The sequence below is a fragment of the Eucyclogobius newberryi genome, unplaced genomic scaffold, assembly GCF_026437365.1.
Source record: "Eucyclogobius newberryi isolate DKJ021-1_F unplaced genomic scaffold, fEucNew1.0.hap1 SCAF_18, whole genome shotgun sequence".
Taxonomy (NCBI): Eukaryota; Metazoa; Chordata; class Actinopteri; order Gobiiformes; family Gobiidae; genus Eucyclogobius; species Eucyclogobius newberryi.
The window spans coordinates 27,226,477-27,250,491 of NW_027315812.1; the positions used below are offsets into that span (position 1 = coordinate 27,226,477).

Below are 24,015 nucleotides of genomic sequence, written 5' to 3' on the forward strand. Positions count from 1 at the left end.
TATATAATATATACTTTAAAGAAACCCATCTAAATGACCTAGAACATAAAATACTAACTACATTTGGTTAAAATAAACTGTATTATTCCTCATACAAATGTAAACATAAAAGGGGAGTGAGTTGCAATACTAGAGCTACTTTTAATCACTTTTCTCCATGGTTTGAGCTAATACTCTAAATACAGCCACAAAATTAGGCTATTAAAATAATTGGATTAGAAAATATTGATAATTGTTAACTTTGACAAATAAGCCTACATAAGTTTAATCATTGCAATATGACAATAATTGATCCTCGCTAAAATATATCTTCAGCCGCATAGGCTGATAAATATATAAACAATTAATAAAAAAAATGCTTCAGAATTCAATTGAGAATCGTTTTTGAATAAAATCCCCCAAAATCTGAATCGCATCACCAGGAACTTCAAGATTCACACCTTTACCCTAATCGTGTTCCTCTCTGGCCGTTGTTCATCACATGAAACAGTTTGCCTCTGTGACAGAAGCAAGTTAGTAGTGTGCCGAGTTAGTAGTGTGCTAAGTTGCAGGGGGCTAAGTTAGCAGGGGGCTAAGTTAGCAGGGGGCTAAGTTAGCAGGGGCTAAATTAGCAGGGGGCTTAGCAGCATGCCAAATTAGCAGCGTGTTAAGTTAGCAGTGGTTAGCTGCAGTCTCTTACAGTTTTTCCTTTATCAAACTTCCTCTCTTCTAAAGACATGATCATTCTCCAATATTTCAGATGTACAATGCTTTAGAGGAGCAATATTAGTCTCGAGTTGTGCATCTCTCCAATTCTTTGCCTTGTGCTGTTGTGTTTAGATATATTGTGCAGCCCTAGTTTTGATCTCCAGACCACCCTCATATTCTCTGTACAAGGTACATTTTATTGTCACAAAGGAAACTTTTGTTTCGCTGTGCCTGTGGTCTGATACAAAAAAAGTAACCAGTGGAAACCTACCAAGGCAGAGGGAGAACATGCCCCCTCCACTCGGAAGGACTACTCACCAACCCTCAAACTCAGTTTGGGTCGCGGGCCGAATTTTGACGTTCAGACAAGGTCGCGGGCCGAACATAAGGCTGCAGCAGTGTCACTCTGTCATGTTCATACTTTATTACACTCTGACCTGTGTTTTTACCTGTTGCCCCTGATCTGTCCAGGTTTTGCACTGGTTTGGATGTGTTCCTCACAGAGCGGTCATCACAGAGGTTCGTTTTCTTGTTTTTAGCTCCGCATTAGCGCCGCTTTTAGCACAGCTCTAACGTCCACAAAACCATCTCCCTTCTTTATTTCACGTGTTCCCAAAATTCACAGGTCTTTTTCCTTGCTCAGACCTCTACTCAAGCCTGTAAAGTGCGCAACGCGCGCACTTCTAAGACCTTGGCACTTGCACCGGCAGTACACACAGCAGCGCGGGGAGGGGTTGCAGCTGCAAAGGATTGTGCGGCTTAAAGTTCTAGCAATAAAAACGCTATACATCTATCGGAAATTAATAAATATAAACTAGATATGTTCGGCGGGCCAGATTAAATCACCTGGAGGGCCGGATATGGCCCCCAGGCTGTATGTTTGACACCCATGCACTAGATCTTACCTTTTTACAGTAAGGTCAATAAATAAGGCTATGAGTGAGTATGTAAGTGAGACGCCCATCACTCACACCTTGAGAGGGTCCACTACCACGTCTAGGCTAAACATGATTCAGCTAAAGTGCTTATGTTGATTTGTAGCTAAAAGCTTGCCGTGGACCGCTGTGCTGCTGGAATCCGATCTGGTGTGGAGAGCACTTGTGTGGGAGAGTATTTGGACGTCCCTGAGGAGTGTGGAGCAGAGTGTGAACGGATGCAGACAAGGAGCCAGTCAGCGCAGCCTCCTGACAACACCGCTGGGGGGGGCACTATGTGTTACAAGCCCACTCTTAAAGGCGCACTCTACAAACCATCATTAACAGCAACATATTATGCAAAATTCACTTTTTCAGAGCTCAGAAATGTTCTGCACCGTTTTTAAGTCCATAAAACATCAACAGACTTGTTTTGAGTATTTTGCGTTCATTCCTCTTGTCATTCATTCTGTTTATGAGGTTGCCTTCTGAGTGCTCACAAAACACCCAATTTCAATCTTCCCCGGATTAGAAATCTAAAAGTCTCAGGCACAGTTTTAAGTCTATAAACCATTGCCAGACTCATTCTGCTGTTAAATTAACTTCACTACTAATGCATAGCTCTGTTAGCATTCACATTGCCGATTCATAGGTCCGAAGTGTTGTGACACACTCATTGCTACTGCCATCTTGAGGACGGAAGCCGCCTGCTGCGCTGTGGGCTATGCCAACAAAAGTCTCAAAACAAAGGATTCCTTTTCTGTAACATTCCCAAAGATATTGTTTGTCGCCAGAAATTGATTCCTGTCATCAAAAGGGACCAGTGGACATAAAGAAATCACTCCACAGTGAGCAATGAGCACTTTGTTTTACTAGGTAGTCAGCAGGTGGCTAATGCTACTTTACACATTATTGCTAGGTTATGCTACTAAATATTAGCCTACTTGCATATAATTTTAATAAGCCTAATTTCCAACTGTCCAGGTGTTATATTTTAGGACCAGACTTTCCTGAACACAATGTCCATGCCCTTGAAAGCTTTGAGGGCTTGTCTGGTGCACAGAAGGCTTGGAGATGAGAAAATTTAGATATGTCCAAAGTCTACAGAAGTATATAGAAGTATATGTCCGAAAATGTTTTTGCTGCTTTTAACCGATGACTGCGTCTCGTCGGAGTAGATAAGGATCAGAGCCCAAAACCTTTGTCTTCTTTAAGGATCAACTCTTCTTGTTTTCAGGTTTCTTACTGGAGGTTCAAACTTCAGAGAGACAGTTGGATACACTGGATACTAATACTACAAGTGTCTCACTTGTGTCTTTCCCCTCGCAACTATCGCCTTCCACTTGCTCCACCATACTAAGTCACACCCATGGATGTATTATATTATCTGGATAGGGTACGCCCCCTCTGCCTCTGGCTCCAAATTGAGTAGTGGCCACTTCGCAGAATGCAGCCTTTTGGTCGGACCATTTCAGGAGTTCGGCCTCTAAAATTACCAAACATGCTAAATTGTTTTTAGTCTAAAAATAAAATAGAAGGAATTTCACTCTTCAACTGTTTCTAAAATACTTAAAAAATACATTTTTAACCTTCCGGTGAACGGTGTACGCGCACCGAGCGCGCACGTAACCCTCATGAACGAGCCTCGGGAGAACACGTGATGGAAACTAAAAACAAGCAGAAAAAAGTGACGAGACAAGACCACGATACACGTAAGTTGTGTTTGTATGTCATTCCTCACGTTTCACACATTGTTCCATATGAAGTGTAAAACAACGATTACACAGTTAACACGAGTTAACACAAGTTAACAAGAGCTAACACAAGCTAACGTAAGCTAAAGTTTAGCTACACAAAGATGCAACAACACGTCACGATGGCTCGTGCTTCTGCAAATAAATAACTAATTATTTCTCTTACTAAATGTTCTAAGAGACAAGAGGTTAAGCACAGATCAAGGAAAACTAGAGAAAGAAGGGAAATAAAGTGATGTTTGTATTATGTGCTATAAAAAACAACCAAATTCAAATATATATATTCAAATATAACCTGCTGAAATGGGTCATATCTTACATATATAAATGTAAAAGTGACAGTGCTGTACTTACAGGGGCTGAGACCACATTTGAGGTTTTATTACATATTTCATAATGACGTGTGCTGTGTTTAAACAGCAAAGCACACGCTTGTTTTCTATAGGAATGTCATGGATTTACTTCCATGGAATATGTAGAGATTTAGCAAACATGTGAGTTATGTTCTAATTTCTAAGGTTTAAACTTATGCATAAATAAATGACTTTTGGTTCTAGGTTTAAAAATTAATGTGAAAAGAGGAACTTTTGTGTTACAGAGCGAAATGTAAATCTGTCAATAACATATTCCAGCTTTTCTCTGTTAAATGTGCAGAATATATCAATGTTCTAATGAGTATCTTTCTCATCTTCAGAGTGCTGACCAGTGAGTTTAGTCTGTCTGTGCTGACCAGAGCTCTACAGGTCACTGCAGGTCACTACAGGTCACTACAGGTCACTGCAGACCTAATCACTGCAGACACAGAGTCATCTCAAGTAAACTCCTGACGACTCCAAAGCAAAAGGTATTTTAATTAAAGCCGCAAGCGGCATCCAACGGCCCTCGCGGGCCGCCGGCCTTCCGACTCTGCTCTCTGCATTTTACAGAGATGGCGCTAACGCAATTATCTAAGAACTAAGACAGCGACACATTGGACATGTGGACAACCAGTGCAAATGAACACAAATGTCGGTCAAATATGCAGCTCCAGCGCACAGAGACCGTGACACTTGGAATAAAAATATGGATAACTTTTGATGCTCCGCTTGTGTAGATTATTTTTCCCAAATATGAGCTTGATCGAGCTATTGCCCACAGAGGAGTTCATTAAAGTGTGAAGCATAAATGTGAACATTTCAAGGATTTGGCGTTTTTCCCATTTGTGACAGTATATTTGCAGCTCCACGGCACAGAGACCGTAGCACTTAAAATCAAAATATGGATAACTTTTGATGCCCCATTTGTGTAGATGATTTCCCCAAATATGAGCTTGATCGGGCAATCGGCCTAGGAGGAGTTGGTGAAAGTGTGAAGCGTGAAAATGTGGTCATTTTGGAGATTTCGCTGTTTTCCCATTTCTGACATATATTTGCGGGTCCGCCACACAGAGACCGTAGCACTTAGAATCAAAATATGGGTAAGTTTTGATGCCCCGCTTGTGTAGATGATTTTCCCCAAATATGAGCTTGATCGGACAATCGCCCTAGGAGGAGTTTGTTAAAGTGTGAAGTGTAAAAATGTGGTGATTTGAGCGATTCTACGATTTTCCCATAAGGATAACATGGGATGTTTCTGTCAACGCTACGGTTACGCCGTACAAAATATGACTTTGGCTCTCATACTTGTATGATCAGGATGGCAAATTAGAATTTAGTGCAAAATGTCATGTCATTTGGAAAAACTCTATTGTTTATAGGCCACTCTGAAGGCCAAATAGTCAGAATTCTGGGAAACGTTTGCGGCTCCGTCGCACAGAGACCGTAAAAGTTATCCTTAAAATTTGGATAACTTTAGATGCCCCACTTGTCTAGAGGACGTACACCGATTTTGAGGTTGGTGGGCAAAACGCACTAGGAGGAGTTCGTTGAAGTGTAAAACATAAAAATGTGGTAATTTGAGAGATTTGGTGGTTTTCCCATAGGGATAACATGGGAGGTTTCTGTCATCGCTACGACTACGCCGTAAAAATTTAGGCATTTTTGTGATTGGCTTTTGTGATCGGGACGGCAAAATAGAATTTTGGGTAAAGTTTAGACAATTTTGGTAAAACTAATTTTTGACCTTCAATGTTAATTTAAAGGTCACTCTGTAGGGGGCGCTATCGCGGCCATTTCAATTTTGTCAGCCTAAACTGGTCCAAACTAGAAAGTTTAACAACTGATTCAAATTTGGTCCTAATCGGACTGGTTTTGATCAAATGGGAGCAATTTTTAGATCTGCAATATTCCAAAATAAGTTGTCCAACTTTGCGGCTGCGCCGCACACAGACCGTTAAAGGTATCTCAAAAAATTGAATAACTTTAGATGTCCCACTTGTCCAGAGGACGTCCGCCGATTTTGAAGTCGGTGGGCAAAACGCCCTAGGAGGAGTTCGTCAAAGTTTGACGTGAACAAAATGACTAACACAGCGTATTTTCATTTTCAAAGGAAGATGGCGGCCATAGGGTAAGTCTGGGGGCGTGGCCACAATGATTTTTTTTGTTCGTCCTCACGAGAGGAATGCGTGTCCCGAATTTCGTAGCTTTACGCCAAAGTTGACCTCGGGGCGTCTCCCATAGGCGCAATGTATTTTGACTTTTGTCGGTGGCGCTGTCGCGCCATTTTTTAACGAAAAAAAAAAATGGCCCAGAAAAAATAAAATTTTTCGCCGATTCTGAATTTTGGGCAAAGTTTGGTGAGTTTTTGAGCATGTTCAGGGGGTCAAATTAGAGATCAAAGCGATGAAGAACAAGAAAAATTAAAGCCGCAAGCGGCATCCAACGGCCCTCGCGGGCCGCCGGCCTTCCGACTCTGCGCTTTCGACTTGATAAAGATGGCGCCCTTATTGTGTCTTGAATAAAAAAAGAACTTGACAGACAGCGACACATTGGACATGGCCAATCCAGTGCAAATGAACACAAGTGTCAGTCAAATTTGCTGCGCCGCCGCACAGAGACCGTAGCACTTGGAATAAAAATATGGATACCTTTTGATGCCCCGCTTGTGTAGATGATTTTTCCCAAAGTAAAGCTTGATCGAGCTATTGCCCACGGAGGAGTTTGTTAAAGTGTGAAGCGTAAATGTGAACATTTCAAGGATTTGGCGTTTTTCCCATTTGTGACAGTATATTTGCAGCTCCACGGCACAGAGACCGTACCACTTAAAATCAAAATATGGATAACTTTTGATGCCCCGTTTGTGTAGATGATTTTCCCCAAATATGAGCTTGATCGGGCAATCGCCCTAGGAGGAGTTCGTTAAAGTGTGAAGCGTAAAAATGTGGTGATTTTAGAGATTTCGCTGTTTTCCCATTTCTGACATATATTTGCGGGTCCGCCACACAGAGACCGTAGCACTTAGAATCAAAATATGGGTAAGTTTTGATGCCCCGCTTGTGTAGATGATATTCTCCAAATATGAACTTGATCGGACAATCGCCCTAGGAGGAGTTCATTAAAGTGTGAAGCGTAAAAATGTGGTGATTTGAGCGATTCTACGATTTTCCCATAAGGATAACATGGGATGTTTCTGTCAACGCTACGGTTACGCCGTACAAAATATGACTTTGGCTCTCATACTTTTATGATCAGGATGGCAAATTAGAATTTTGTTCAAAATATCATGTCATTTGGAAAAACTCTATTGTTTATAGGCCACTCTGAAGGCCAAATAGTCAGAATTCTGGGAAACGTTTGCGGCTCCGTCGCACAAAGACCGTAAAAGTTATCCTTAAAATTTGGATAACTTTAGATACACCACTTGTCTAGAGGACGTACACCGATTTTGAGGTTGGTGGGCAAAACGCACTAGGAGGACTTCGTTAAAGTGTAAAACATAAAAATGTGGTAATTTGAGAGATTTTGTGGTTTTCCCATAGGGATAACATGGGAGGTTTCTGTCATCGCTACGACTACGGCGTAAAAATTTAGGCATTTTTGTGATTGGCTTTTGTGATCGGGACGGCAAAATAGAATTTTGGGTAAAGTTTAGACAATTTTGGTAAAACTAATTTTTGACCTTCAATGTTAATTTAAAGGTCACTCTGTAGGGGGCGCTATCACTGCCATTTCAATTTTGTCAGCCTAAACTGGTCCAAACTAGAAAGTTTAACAACTGATTCAAATTTGGTCCTAATCGGACTGGTTTTGATCAAATGGGAGCAATTTTTAGACCTGCAATATTCCAAAATAAGTTGTCCAACTTTGCGGCTGCGCCGCACACAGACCGTAAAAGGTATCTCAAAAAATTGAATAACTTTAGATGCCCCACTTGTCCAGAGGACGTACGCCGATTTTGAAGTCGGTGGGCAAAACGCCCTAGGAGGAGTTCGTCAAAGTTTGACGTAAACAAAATGGCTAACTCAGCTTGTTTTCATTTTCAAAGGAAGATGGCGGCCATAGGGTAAGTCTGGGGGCGTGGCCACAATGATTTTTTTTGTTCGTCCTCACGAGAGGAATGCGTGTCCCGAATTTCGTAGCTTTACGCCAAAGTTGACCTCGGGGCGTCTCCCATAGGCGCAATGTATTTTGACTTTTGTCGGTGGCGCTGTCGCGCCATTTTTTAACGAAAAAAAAAATGGCCCAGAAAAAATCAAATTTTTCGCCGATTCTGAATTTTGGGCAAAGTTTGGTGAGTTTTTGAGCATGTTCAGGGGGTCAAATTAGAGATCAAAGCGCTGAAGAAGAACAAGAAAAATAATAATAATAATAATAATAATAATAATAATATTTTTAGCAAAAACAATATAGCCGTTTTTACTATAACAACAAATGATACATCGTTTGAAAGCTCTAAGCCTTCCCGATGCCGCCATGGGGTGGAATCATCATTACGAGCGCTTACGCGCTCGTCACTCCCTATTCCGTCGGGATGCCCCGCCCACTCCCCATAGACTTCCATTGATTTGAGCAGATACAAGCATGGCCCATGCCTGCGGCATGGATTCTCGCATACGGGACGATGCCAGGAGGGTTTTTGGAGGAATGCAGCGCTTCGCGCTGCTGTTGTCAACAATTAGTGAATGGGCTACGCCCATTCACTAATTGTTGACTATTTCTGTCATAGCAGGAGTAAGTATGCATGATCCATGCCTTCGGCATGGGCTAGTTCACTGTACTTGCCAGGGGCGACGGGGTACCAAACATGCGGGCTGCGCCCGCATGTTTGGTCAGACAGTTGCAACGCTGCCTTCGGCAGCGTTGCGGGAGCAATAGGCCCTCCCCCTGCTGGGGCTCGGGCCTAATAATAATATTTTTAGCAAAAACAATATAGCCGTTTTTACTATAACAACAAATGATACATCGTTTGAAAGCTCTAAGCCTTCCCGATGCCGCCATGGGGTGGAATTATCATTACGAGCGCTTACGCGCTCGTCACTCCCTATTCCGTCGGGATGCCCCGCCCACTCCCCATAGACTTCCATTGATTTGAGCAGATACAAGCATGGCCCATGCCTGCGGCATGGATTCTCGCATACGGGACGATGCCAGGAGGGTTTTTGGAGGAATGCAGCGCTTCGCGCTGCTGTTGTCAACAATTAGTGAATGGGCTACGCCCATTCACTAATTGTTGACTATTTCTGTCATAGCAGAAGTAAGTATGCATGATCCATGCCTTCGGCATGGGCTAGTTCACTGTACTTGCCAGGGGCGACGGGGTACCAAACATGCGGGCTGCGCCCGCATGTTTGGTCAGACAGTTGCAACGCTGCCTTCGGCAGCGTTGCGGGAGCAATAGGCCCTCCCCCTGCTGGGGCTCGGGCCTAATAATAACTTCTGCCTCGACTAAAAGTAAACAGTGTAGAATCAGTACTTTGAATTTATAAAATGTCTGTTTTGTTATGACCAAAAAAACTAAATGATAATTGTTCTTCAAAAGAGCCACTGCTGTGTCACGTGTCTGTAAAACAGCTTCAGGACAAACATATGAAGTGTATGTTATTTGACTTGTATAATCTATACATATGAAGTGTATGTTCTATGACTTGTATAATCTAAAGTTGTGACATGTTCTGTTTGTCTCTCAGTCAAACGATGGAGCTGAACGGAGGAGTTTAGTGAAGTACAGAAGACTGCGTAGCCATGGAAACAAAGTCTTGTTAAATACTGAGATATTCAGTATTTAACACAATAATGTCACATTCATGTGCATATAACTGATGTAAAAAGAGTGTTTATTTTACCATTATTATTAGTATTATTTTGTCTTACGCTGTTTTTATTTTATCTTTATCTTTATTTTACCCCTCCATTCCTTATTAAGGTATGAGAGGTTCGGTCTATAGGAGTTTTTGTTCATAAGAGTTCTTCTATTAAGATCGATCTATTAAGAGTGTTTTTTAAAATTCCTATAAGTTTTCTGTCCTTTTCCTCTGTATCTACTGCGTTGCAACAACAAAATTTCCTCATGTGTGGACAATAAAGGAATATCTTATTTTATTCAGTTTGTTCTATTTCACTTATACAGGTTGTTTTATCATTGTTAATATTTTTATGTTGCACTGAATCACCAAAGCAAGTTCCACTGTTTGTGAATTCTTTTCTTTGACAATGGCAATACATTTTCTGATTCTATTAATGATGATAATAATAATGAACAGTACAGACTCAAACTCCTTAATAAGGGACTCCCACATTGTAGCTTTAAAACTCAACTAAAACTGGCTAAAATCAATTTATCATTTGTAGTTATAATCAGCTTTGCATTTATTGAACAAGTTCATTCATGTTCATTATTCTTATTAAATACATTAATAAACAAATGTGTTTTGTATTTATTAAAGATTGACATGATAAAAAAAAACGACAAAAGGAAACTGAATATAATTAAATACTTCTTAACTCAATTATGTAACAGAATCGATGATTATATTTTATATTTCTTCTCATCTGATTTAAAAAAATGCATATTGGCCAAATTATATTATGTAAATAAATAACTGAAAAGTTAATAACAAAATAAATACCCAAACCAAAAACTACAGAAAATGATGAGGACGTTATTCGACCTCTAAATGTAATTCATTGTCATTAAACCAGACTTTTTATCTTAACACTTCTTTATAATTCTCTTAAATATCAGAGCTTTACAACATGATACATGTATATTTATAGATGGATATAACAATTCATCATTATACGTTACGTAAACAGACTATTTCAAGCCGAATTATTCCAAAAGTCCGTGTTGACTGTTCTCAGTCTTTCACGCTGCTGTGTCGTGCTCGCTCCCGACGCCAAAGCCTCACGGCGATGACGTCACAAAAGTGGGAGGAGATATACCAGTATACAGGAAGTAATGCGGAACTAAAAAACTTTTTGGGAACCATGCGCCAATGAGCAGCTCCATAGGTTTCAATGGCGGCCATCTTGGCTTCCGGGGGCTTGGTCACACCTGAAACCAATCGCCTATGACTGTGTGAGTGGCTTATAAACCCTCAGTGGCAGGAGGTCCCTCAAACAAGCAGCGCTGGCTCTCACGACAAATCAAGTGGCTAGTGCATAGAGAGAGGGAGCAGACAAGGATTGGGAAAGGGCCACAGAGGAACCCCCTCACACTAAGGATGCGTACCGCTACGACGGACCGGATCCGGACTTGTAAAAACGTTTCGGTTCAGGTCCAAAAAAACCGAAACCCCGGTGATTCGGTTCTGGACTCATTAAAAATCTACCACTCACATTCTATATCCTTTACGTTTTAGAATCTAAACCATCCTAAACCTTCCATAGATTGTGAAATTCGCACTAGAAAAGACGTAAACACTGACATTGCTGTCAATGGCGCGCCCGGAGCATCAGCGACGCACGCGTCTTCCGCGCGGCAGAAGTTGAAGCCGGCGCAATGAGTTTAAAGATGCGAGAGACCGAACCTTCGGGAAGATCGCTGACTTATTTGAAGTGTTTGAAGCCGCCGCGTCGCCGCTTGTGCCGCTCCGTGAGTTAGTTTAAGACGCTTGTTAAAGGAGCGGGTGGTGCTTTGGTTTGGGTGTAAATATAGTAACTTCTCGCTCAGGTCAGTAATGCTGGTTTAGTGCTCACAAGTTGTCACTTTATTTCTTGAACAGAGTTGGTTACTGTTGGCCGTAACCATGGTGATGGAACAGGAACATCAAAAACCACCTCGTCTCCTGAGCCAGCTCTTAGCTCCGCCCTAGAGACCACGCACTAGAGACTAAGGTTGCTACAATATGAATAAAATAACTATTATGTTGGTGTGATGTAGCATTTATTTAGGTGGGTTGATGTGCAATATACATATTTATACATCTAAGTAAATACTAAGTCAAAGTAATATTGTTTAATTGCTGGATTCATTAATTGGAGCTTATATTTTGTAATAGTATTTGTATTCTACAGTTGTTAAATATGGTCTTGTGTTTAATGCTGTTAATATGATGTATTGTGTGTAGTGTAAAATATTTTCATATTCTATTTTTTGTTGATCAAGTTGATTGATTTATAGTGGTTCTAGTTGACTGTTATGCTAGTTTTTGAAGGTTTTTACATGACTTTGATGCCAATGGATCTGCAAAATTAAAGAGTGGAAATGTATCTAAAGGCATTAAACTTCAAGTGTGGGGGCCAGCCCAGTCAAACCAGTAACACACTGGACAAACATAGTATCAGCTGAAACAGCTGCCCCAATACCAATAATCAACATGCTCTTGTTCAGAAGTTGTTCCTCTAGTAAAACACATGAATGTGTGTTAATTGTTAAGCTATAGTTTAGCAGCTAGCTAGTAGCTTGTGATTTGTAAGTTGTAACTTGTTAATAAACAGTGAATAAACCAGATAAATTGAGTTTGTTCAATCTGCAGTTAAGCCTTGTGTTTGATAGTCGTCCTTGTTCATGCGTCTTCAACTTAATTGAGCCAAGTAGCTTGTGTTATGCTGTTATAACATTATGCAAAAATGGCATGAGTTCAGCCGGACTCATTAGGTCCGGACCTGAACCTAAACCTCTGGATTTGAATCCGGACTTGAACCTGAACGTGGGTTTAGGTATGCATCCCTACCTCACACTCATGCATATCTGGAGATACTTCTAGACTATTAACCAAATACGTCCCTTACAAAAAGCCCTCTTTTGCGTGTGATGCATGTGTGTATTAGAATGCCAACAGCTGTATAACATTCCTACAGTCATATTCTCACTGAATCAATATTGGTTAATTAATTATATTATATATTATAATGATTCAATAAAAAGCTCAGTCATAAAAGCTTTACCATTTATTAAGAAGTATTATTTATGTTCAGTTTATAATAAGCTTGCATGATTTCTTCGGAGAGAGCATTATTTAAAATATATTGTGCTGAACAAAATGATAAAGGCAACCCTTTCGTTTTTGCTCCCATTTTTCATGAGCTGAACTCAACAATGACACTATTTTCTATATACACAAAAGACTTATACCTCTCACATACTGTTTACAGTTTACACCATTATGGTTTAGTTTTGTGTGTTCCCTCTCACCCTCTTATTGCAGCAGAGCATGTGTGTACCTCAAAGATACTATAGTACCATATCATCCAAACAGAGCACATCGCTCTCAAAATGCTGGACATCTGGTGGTGCCAAGAGTCTCAAAAAGCACAGTAGGAGTCTACCTCCTACTGTGCTTTTTGCATTTAGCTACCAAGCTCATTTATAGAATCAGCTCGCTGTTTATGTTAAAGAGGCGGATGCAGTCTATTCATTTAGGACAAGGCTCAAAACCTTCCACTCTGAAATAGCTTATGGTCAGGCCACTTAGGAACAGATATAAAAGTTCAGTCTGTTCATTACTGTTCACATCTTTTCTCCTTCTTCCACGTCCCATGGGGAGTGGTTCTGTTTCAGACACATGCCAACCTGTGGATCCGGACGCTCCTACACTACCTGAGAAACAGTCTCTACTCCAGATGGTTGGCTCTTCATCTGAATGCTTCTTCATGTGCCTCGAAGAACTGGTTCTCCTCCTGAGTGGTTCAAGCACAGTCCATCTGCAAATTGAAGCGCGTCTGCCTGCCCATTCAAGGAAGTCGGATCTCTCCTTTACTGTGGAAGTCCGAGGTTTCTACTTTATAAGATTTTGTAGTTTTTCCTTGCCGAAAAGAAGAGTCTGAGGAAAGGTTATGCTGGGACATTGCTAACTTCCAACGAACATTGTTTAATATGTTTTCATTTTTGGGCACTAAAAAATTAATTTTATTTAGATGACAGGGGGTGTGGCCGGCTCCACACAGGGCCTCAGAGGAAACACACCGGCATTTAATCCACCTGTATAGTATGTATATACATATATACATACTATCTGTTCTATCTATCACCAGGAGTATGCTCTCAGTTTTCTTTTCTCAAAAGTGAGCGCTTTACATTGAAGTGGCCTTATTGGTATGCAGATATTGACTAAAATAGTTCTCTACATATATACTAGTCAGGAAAAGAGCCATTAATCTGCGCGGCGCGGACCGTTGCCCTCCGCGCGTGTTTGATGAGCTGTAGATCCACTCGTCCCAAAAAGTTTTCCAAAGCACCATTGCTGGTAAGTGACCAGCCGTACTTAGGAATCTCGTTGACCAAATGGATCACTTGCTAACAGGCATTTCCAGCAGTGGTTGAAACTTTGAAAGTGGCGAATGAACCCATGCGAGGCTTTGTAGTGTCGGCGTCTCACTATTTTTCTTATTGTCACTAAATGGTGTGAGCACTTTTCGACCGTCACGCAAAATATCTTCACCGCTGCTACCCCGGGCGTGCATGTCGCCACAGCCATGACTCATTCTGACTTCCGTGATTTAGGAGTGTATGCTCTACTGCCATCTGCGCAAACATGGATGCGCCCATAGGTAAAAAGAAACGTATCAAAAGTGCAGCAATTTTCATATCTTTCGATCCCCACAGATGATTTTTCCCCGCAGCATTTGGATTCTCTCTCACAATTTGACATTCTCAAAACCTACAGCCAGTAAATATGCGATAAAATGTTTAAGGTCGGGGTTTGAAATTCAGGTTGGTCAGGTTACCGGAAACACAATGTTTGGGATTTTTGGCCTTGTTGTGTCCATGGCAGGATTTTTGGGGCCTAGATACAAAGTTCTGAAATCAGGTGGGATTGTGGTGTCAAAGACAGATGGTCTCTGTAGCAGTTTATTGATCTCAATCCAATATATCCAATAACAGGACAATCCCCAAAAACATGGTAATGGTGGGCCTCCAGGCAACCACAGTTTCTCTAGCAGTTGGAATTTCCTTGTGAAAAGTGAGCAGTTTGATTATTGTTATGAAGAAACGGGACACATTTTCCCAACAGAATTCCCTCATTCTGGTTCTCCACTGGGATGTATATATATTTTAAATTGTTAGCATTTGTATATAATTATAAAGTTCTGATTTATAAGCTTGAATTAATTTTTCAATCAAATTGTTATTGTGGCCGTTGCTTAGTTTAAATGTGCTATGGACGATTTTTTTCAGCAAATTTTTTATCATATTTCCTCGTGGCGTGGATAAATCATTTGTCCTGCCACGTATCAATCATAAAACGCACCTATCGCTCACCTGCAGCCGCGTCAGGCTCGTCCCCACGTTTCCGCGTCCATAAGCGCATGGATCTATCATAATATAGTTCCCTCAGTGTACGGGGCAAAATGAAGACGGAGAAAGACAGTTCGAGCTGACGCAGAAGTGGACAGAAATCTACGGGAGACGAGAGATGCGATGCGATCCATAGCGCTAATAAACAAACGCACGTGTGTGTTGTATCAGTCCGCACGGGGGAGGGCGCATGCGCACTTCCGCCTGAGGTCTCAAATGGCCGAAAAATCGTCCATACCGCCTTTAATATCTTAGTTGTAATTAGTCTTAGTATTTGTAAATACCACTTGGTTTTGTTTTTTGGAAGGGATTGGAGGGTCAGAAAACCTGCCGAAGTTGTTGGATATTGGCAGAAACTGGAACATGCCGTTGTGTACGCCAATACAGAGCATCTCAAACATGCTACAACGGGTGATATATCCGGATACTATGTTGGCCATGCAAGAACTGGGATGCTTCCAGGACTTCAAATCCTTGCCATTATGCTACAACATGTGTGAAGTATGAAGTGATGGATGTGGATGCATGGCACAAAATGAAAATGTCATCATCTTGTCTTTTTATTTATTGTCTAGTGTTTAAGTGGCAGATATTTATAATCATTATCATCTACTTTTCTACTTTGGTGGTGGACTTTTTTGTTGAATTAAATTACCTGCATAACTGAAATGATAAACACATGAATACAAATATAAGTGGTCTGTATTATGCAGAACTGACTAACGTTTAACCATGTTTTGTTCCTACACAAAAAACTTACCTGGAAGTTTGAGTAATTTTGCAAATTCACAATCTCCAAACTTTGCTCCACCAACTGATGTCACAAGGTGGTTCATCTGCTAAACTCCACGTTGCTCAGACGTGGCTTCTGAAGTGTTATGCAGGTGTGTGTGGGCAACTTACGGGGGATGGTAACACTGAAGTGCTGAGGGTCCGAGATGAGCAGTTTCCTCTTCAGAGCGTTCATCCCGACTCCAGTGGGGCCTGCCAACGCACAGATGTGTAGTGAGATGCAGTCTTATCAAATTACATGACAGATAAGTGCTGGGGAGATAAAAATCAAGCTTTTATCAGTCTTGGAAAGCGATACGCCATGTCATTAGGATGTTCCTTCATCAAATACAGCGCGTTTCTGTCATACCTAGTTGAGTAATCATGTCATTTTAAACATGTCCAGGAGCTAAACTAATCCAAGAATGCCAAGTATTTCATTCATAGCAAGCATTTTGTAATTAAATAACATCAAACTAAAACATTTGCATTATTCCTGTGCTTCTGTTCAACAACCAAACAACTGAGGATCTCTCACTTTTAATAGCCATAAAGCATGAACAAAAACAAATCATAATGAACAAATACTTCAGTTTCAGTTTAAGTTTCCATTTTGTATGGCATTCTAATCAGTTATTGTCCAATTAAGTGCATGAGCAAATATTCTATAATTGAGCTTCAAAAATGTATAAACTACTATTAGTTCAACCCTGTAATGAAAATATATTACAAGTTTTTGCTTCATTGACGAGTATCTCTTAATTCTGTGAAGTTCTTTCTGCTCTTTTTACAGTATGCATTGATAAATGTGCCGTATTCTAATCAATCCACCAGAGTTTACAGTTCATTTACTGTACCATTAAAAGCACTGGCAGCACTCGAAAGCCACGGCATAAAGAATCGATTAAGACTTTTTTCCACTCTCACTGAGCTGAACACTGTGTGCAGACTCATGTCACTACAAAACTCTCCATCTGGATTCATCGTTAGTTACAGACCTGCGCACTACACTGAAGTGGCTGCTTTCAGCTTGTATTAAGAGCGGTTCGGTTCAGATTCAGGATCAGACCAACATGTCACTCCATTTTCCTTTAATTCAAGCTGTAGTGTCTTGGTGCGTGCAATCACTGAGCTACATCATGCTAATCTGGCAGCAATAAGACAAAATATGAAAACATTTACTTTAGAGATTAAAACAGTAATAAGCAGTACATTTATTTTGAGTAATTGTGACTAGTTGACTAAAACTAAAATTATTGTTGACTATACGTGTACAATATACAAAACTGGTTCTATCATAGTGTCACACTAGACAAAAATGACAATCAACAAGTTCAAAAGTGATTTAAGCATTTATCTTGGTTTAAGTATATTTTGACTTTCTTAAAATTAGACTTGCCAGAAGACGTTGTTTTTATTTTCAGTTAGAAAATATGGTGAAAATATGGGTTTCTTATTTCAAGTAAAATAATATTTCATGCTCATTTAATTAGTAATCATATTTTAAAACCGTTAACATATACTCAAAACATGTCAAATACTACCCATTTCAGGCATTAGCTTGACCACTGGCCTAAATAACTGTGCAGAGTGTTGGAGTGGACAGGAGCGAGCCTGGGATTCCACACATGCCGAGCGTTCTGGACAGACATTACTATCACATCAAACTGTGTGAGAGCCATCGGAGCACGCAGATGTGTTTAGCAGGCTGCCATCGGACAATGGGTTCAGTCAGCGAGGTGGAGCCCAGAGCCAGAGGACACTAGAGGAGGCATGGAGAGAGCGGGAGAGGATGTGAGGGAGCGTTTCTCTGGTGCATTTCTCCACATTTCATCAGCGCTGTCCAGGGAATAGGCTACAGGTGGAAATGTGTGCACTTGTTAGATAGCTTGAATTTATGTAACAGGTGTACAGAGGACCTGGTCATATACTCTGCTGTGGAATATGTATTGTTTTATAATGAACTGATACAGGCAAGTAAAGTAGTGACTGTATGCTGACTTGATTACTCCAGTAAAATATAAATCATTTTTCTTGTAACATTACTAAAATGCTTTTGAAGGGGCTGTTTCTGTTTTCATGAATTAAGTCAGATCTGTTCTGCCCAGTGCAGATATAATGTAAAAGCTGTCAAAAAAAGGCAGCTGTGTTCTGTCTGCATCTTTTTATGTATGTTTTATTCTAAACATAGCAGGAAATGCATTGTTAGCATGCTAATGTTTGTTAGCTTTATTGTGACACTAAACACTGCTCTGGCCTATGAAAGTTGAGAAAATGCCTATACAAAGTCTTCCAAAATTCATTCAAACTCTTTGCTCCTAAATGACTTTGTGATCAAAGATTAGATCTATTTTGCCATAACATGCAAGACATCCCGTCATGCTAAAGGCTTCTTCCCATAAGCTGTCACAAGCTTGAACAATGCACTTTGAACTCTGATCCAGGAACTAATTATATACATTACATACAGTACATTTTCTGCCTTTTTATTGTTATTTTACATTGTTAATGTAGTTGTTTTTAATGTTTTACTGTGCACTCCGTGTTTTTTGCACTTGCTTTTACAAAGGGGTTTTAAACTACAAATGGCAAATAAACGAAACTAAAACTCTTCTGTCACAGCAACAAATGTATAATTAAATGCAAAAATAATCACAAAAACATCAGATATTAATGATTCCAGCTAAATTGACACCATTCCATTTCTTTGCTCTAACGTGTGCAGCCTCGTGTATCCTTCACTTGCAAATATCCAGTATTTCTCACACATAAGCACAGGAGGAGTGAAAACAGCCATCCATCCACGCTCCAAAAGGACTTTTTCACCGCATGGAGCAGCATTAGCAGTCCGAGCTCACAGAAGCTAAAAAGCATGTGATTTATAAAGACCAGGAAATGTAGGAATGTGTCGGCGCGGTTTGTACTGTACAGTAGGGACCCGAGGTGGCAGAGCGTGCTAATGTGTGCTTTTATATGAGGCCTATCGCACAGGCTCCAACACGGGTCGCTTGGTCTTGCTCGGTTTGGTTTGATACATGCAGTGTCAGGAGTATGGCCGTGCACACAAGGGACCAATGAGGGCCCAACGCTCGACTCCGGTGGGACTCGTAAAACCATTCTCACCTTGTATGGGGCCCCGCTCAACACCAGTGGCACCAGCGAGGCATGGTAGGGCCCCTCTGACCAACAGTGAAGTAATCAGTTACACTCTAACTGGATTGTGTTAAGGCATTCATTTATTAATGTAAATTGATAACTGGAAAGTGTGGAGAGGACTTGATACTCAGGCAATTCTGAAGCTGCTGCTCTCCTCATGTGTGTGTCTCCTCTGTCATATTGTAACCATAAAACAACACCACTGCAGCAACAGCCATTAAAGAAGAGTGTCAGGGGCAGATGGAAAGGCCGACAGAGGAACCAGATAAAAAGATTGGAAAATGGAAAAACTACATTACTTTATTACTAACCTCCTTCTCTGGCAAATATTGTTATGATCCATAAACATTTTTGACAAAATAATAGAGTTTTGACTAGCATCTAAACTAGGAGGCAAGCAAGGAAAGTTCATTTGTAAAGTAGGATTCATACACAAGGCAATTCGAAGTGCTTCACACAACAGTGATAAATGTATTGAAATCACAAAACAGTTAAAGACAAAGAGAAGAGTGCAAATACAATCATATGCACATGTCTTTAGCTTGGATTCGAACATTGCTAGAGTAGAGGCTTGTTTAGCAGCATAAAACTGAAACGCAGATTCCCCATGTTTAGTCCTGACTATGGACACCAGCAGGAGGCCGGTCCCTGAGGTCCTCAGAGTCTGAGATGGTTGACTTGGAGAGACTTGTACACAAGCAGAGCTGCTTTAAAGTCTATACTCTGAGAACAGGACTAATGTGATGGTACTTCCTGGTTCTAGTCAGGACCCGAGCAGCAGCGTTATGGATGTACAGCAGCTGTTTTACAGGAATTTAATTGTTTTGAACACTTTGTCATCTTATTCTGCACAAGGAAGAGCTGATGCTAGGTGCACTAGCTTTGTTAGCTTACACATTTTGGCACTGTAGTGTTTGTGCTCAGAGCATCATAAGATTGAAATATACAATTTTCCTTGTGTCTGTGGTCTACAATTTTTGTATCCCGTTTAAAAAGCACAGCAGCAAGCCAAATATCGGAATCCGACCACCCTTGGACCAAACATGTGAAAATGTAGCTAAAGCTTCATATGGAAATAAGGCTATTATTTGTTATTATTATTTAGCTCATTTAATCTGATCTGCTCTATTCCACAGAGTACCAGCAGGGAGCAAGTCGTACATACACACACCGTCTTAGTCTATACATTTCTACATGGGTGATAGGTCCCATTATACATCTATGGTCTATATTTAAACATGGCCTATGCATATTTGAGAGAGCCACAGAAATGTGATTATGGACCACATTTGATAGAAAAGTGAGGTCAGCTCTGTTCCCTGTAACCTGACTCACTAAACAGAACACAAATATGCTGATGTGATGTTCATGTGGTATGCTAATATATGCTTGTGTCTGTCTATAAAAGGACCTCCTGGAGCTGAGGCCCTAAGGCAGCTCTGTGGATAGAAAGTGTGGTTACTATTTCACAGCACTGTAATATTCTGTCATGTTTGCATTTGTGGTCAGTCCATGGCCTTGTCTCGCCTCCTGCTCTGATGCTGCACGCCTGCTTTGCCTATGGACACTGTACACAAAGAGGATGTAGTTTTATTCTGTTTTTAAAATTTATTTCACATTGGTATTTCAAGTTTTATAAATAATGTTGGAGGATGAAGAAGCAAACTATTTCCAATTTGAACATTGGTGAGAGGCAAAGAGAATGAAAAAAGGGTGAACGCCAATTTTAATTCAGATTTGAATGGATCTGTTCAGTGACACTTCAGTAACAATATTTATCTTTGTTGAGGTACATTGATCTTTTCGACCCGGTTGAAAGTCAAAATGAGCATAATATGGAACCTTTAAAAGTGGCTGCAGCTCGCAGTGCACAGTTTTGCCCAGACAGGACCTGAGGAAGGATGCGCCCACATCGCAGAGGTAAGAGGATTGATATCGCAGAACGAGGTCCACAGTTAATATAGCACAGTGGTCCGGACCTTTGGACCAATTTGGACCTTTGGCCAAAAAGTTTGAGAAGTTTGATGAAAACTGCAGATATTTATATTGGGCTGACAGGCTCCTATATGGAAGCCGGCTCATTGACTGTACACTGATGAAGTCAAGTGCACCAAGGCCGACCCGAACAGTTGTAGACTCACGCTTGTTTGGATCACAAAATGTGAACCGTGCCTTTCTCCTTGACTCGCTTCTTGATTAGTACAGAGATTGAACAGAAACACCTCAAAAATGCGAAAATGTATATTTTCATAATTGTAGTGTACACTTTTAAGACATTGATATTATCACAAATGTAAACTGCAAAATGTATGTGGACACTTACAAGGAGAAATCATATGTCAACGTTAAAGCTATATATAGCAAAAAAGACAACTTAATTGTAAAAATAAAACATAAAATCGAAAAGTTTTTGTGTTTAATTAGAAATCTTGTTTATAGGTTCACATAATGGGCTCACATAATGATATCAGGTTCATGTCTGAACTGGAGGAAGTGGTTGTATGGACTATAGTATATCATTATATTGTCTGGCGGGTTTGTCCTTTGAATGTTCTTTTAATTGTTCTATATGGAGCCCAGTTTGTGTCTGCCTCTCTTTTTGAAAGAGTCCATAACTACCATTCTACCCATTAGTGATCCATTCAGTGGAATTCTGGATACGTATGTGTTGCTGATGTCGAAATGATTTACATAAAATAGAAATAAGTCTAGTATTGAGGAGGAAATTACACTCAAGTAGGGATATAACAATAACCAAATTATTGTGAAATAGTTTCACAAGTCCCACAATAATATTGTGTACTGTCACAATATATCAAAATGACAAGCTCCTGTGTTTAAATGCATTGTTTATTTGCATTCGATGCTTATGCTATTGATCACTTGGCTAGTACAGTAAGATTTGAAGGACTCCGGAGCCAGTTCCCTGTATTTGTTCCTACAGCCGTTAGCATTATCTCGTAAAAACGCAAATGATGAATAATCCAGATGGTTTGGGCCGGTACAAACTTACTGTCAATGGTACAAACCCATCAAACACATTTAGGACAAAGCCTTGTTTAAAGTCACTGTAAAGTGTGACTTTAAACAAGTCCGCTTTTGGTGTTTTAAATCAGAATCTGCTTGTAAAACTGGCCTCTGAGCTAAAGGCTAACAGATTATTCTGATGTGTGTTGTGTGATACTAAATACCCTCTTTTACATGATACTGGTAGGGAGAGCTGATAAAGACATATACATAAATGTCATCAAATAAACATTTCACACACTTATGGGGATTGGCTTCACCATTCATTTGCATGTGAAGGAAGGTCAGATTTGACTCTGGTTAGCATCGGCCAAGTGGCAGAGAGAATTACGTGTCTCTGAATGTTTATGGTAAATCCCATGAACTTTAAAAAACAACAACAATCTGTCCCAGTCAATTTCCCAGAACAGGGCTTATAATCCTGCGCTTTGGGCCTGGCAACAATACTTTTGAAAATTATTGGCAACACATTTAGCTACTAAATACATTTCAAGACTTTGGTGGCCTATTAAACAAGTGCTAACATTTCATCGGCTCTAAATATTAAAAGAACATGAAGCGACGGAAAGGCTCTGATTAGAACAAACTGTGTAAATGAAAGTCTAAATTAACAGGGTGCGATTGTGGGACGAGGGTCATGGGTCGTGGCAGGGCAAGGCCGGGCCACGTGAGGCTACAGCGCAGATTAAACTCTCCGTGTCAACGCAGTGGAAAGGAGGACTTTTATTAAAATCTATGCGCCATTTGGGCCAAGTCTGACAGTTGCCGAGTTCCAGGCTTATGGAGAGCTGCGTGTGAGGCAGGAGGTGAGGGAAAGTGAAGCGGAGTAGTGACAGGGGAGAGGACTGGATGAAAAAGGACTGAAGTCACAAATTAAGGCAGAGGCCAGGGGGTTTGGGGTTTAGAAAGAACAGAGTTGTCACCTTGTAGAGCTAATAGAGCTTGAAGTGTCTATGATTCCCCAAATATTGTAGCTGTGGCCTATCCAAGCACACAAGGACCTTATTCATAGTCGTATTTTAGCTGCATATAGACATACGAAGATGTTGCAACCATGATTGAATGTTATAAATTGATAATTATTGGCTAAATCCACCATAAAATAAAGGTTGGATAAAGGTTAAATAAAAACCTGTATGTTCTCGAGAAAACAAGGGATTCTTTACTGAACCATAGATTATCTAGTTCTCTGCAGTCAGAGTAACTATGCTTGGAACGCACAGTTCTGAGTGCGAAGAAAAAAACAATTCAAATGCCTTACATTGCTTGAGGTTGATAGAGTAGCTAACATGGTCTTACCCACAAACACCACCAGCCTGTGTTTGGCCCTGGTCTGCCTGCGGTACTGCGTCACCTCCTCGTACGTGGGAACATCCGCGGTGTCGTACAGCTCGCTCTTCTTACACTCGTACATGGACTTGTTGGTCTTCTTGTCCCTCCTGCTCAGACGGAAGCTCCTCCTGAAGCCCGCTGCAGATAAAAACACAACAATGTATTATTATTTTCTGGATCAGCGAGAACATAAACTAGATCAATTACGTAATTAGTTTTGCAGCGTTATACGGTATTGCACTTATTGAAAATACACCTGACACACACTCTGTGGTCGGCCTGGTTGGAGTGTCACCAAAAGAACATATCGCCACAGGGATTAGATCACAATTAGATTTAACCTTGTAACAACAGTGTTCTGTCATTAGTAGTTTACTCAGAGTTGGTATTTAGTTTGATTCGTGCATGTTTTAGTACTTCTGTATTGTCCTGCAACTGAGGCCGAGTGCACACCTAATTCCCGTTTTCGCCTCTCCCCGCCCACATCCCCTGTAACTTCCCGTTATTTTTTGTTTATTTGGTGGGAGAATGCATGTTAATGAACATACATGATACACATACTGTAAACATGCTGAATTGTAGCCATGGGCTCATTTCCATCCGTTGTCCCACATTCACTCTCACAAACACACTCATTCATACACCAGAATACATGGACACTGGAGGGAAAGTGGGTCAAGTGTCTTGCACAAGGACACACCGACAGTATGCACTACTGCCCCTTGTGGCACCTGGTGTTTCAGTGGTCTCCCATTAAAGTACTAACCAGGCCCATACTT

The 24,015-nt window shown here is 40.6% G+C and overlaps 1 protein-coding gene across 3 annotated transcripts in view; it reads right to left on the bottom strand.

Moving 5' to 3' along the window:
- mpp7a (MAGUK p55 scaffold protein 7a) overlaps positions 1-24,015 on the bottom strand; it is a 227,548-nt gene that overhangs the window by 36,799 nt on the left and 166,734 nt on the right. For all 3 annotated transcript variants that reach the window (XM_072451195.1, XM_072451194.1, XM_072451193.1), the window contains 2 exons: positions 23,204-23,374; positions 15,854-15,934 (listed from right to left, as the gene is read on the bottom strand). In XM_072451195.1, the coding sequence (XP_072307296.1) occupies positions 15,854-15,934; positions 23,204-23,374 (252 nt within the window). The remainder of the gene's footprint in view (positions 1-15,853; positions 15,935-23,203; positions 23,375-24,015) is intronic.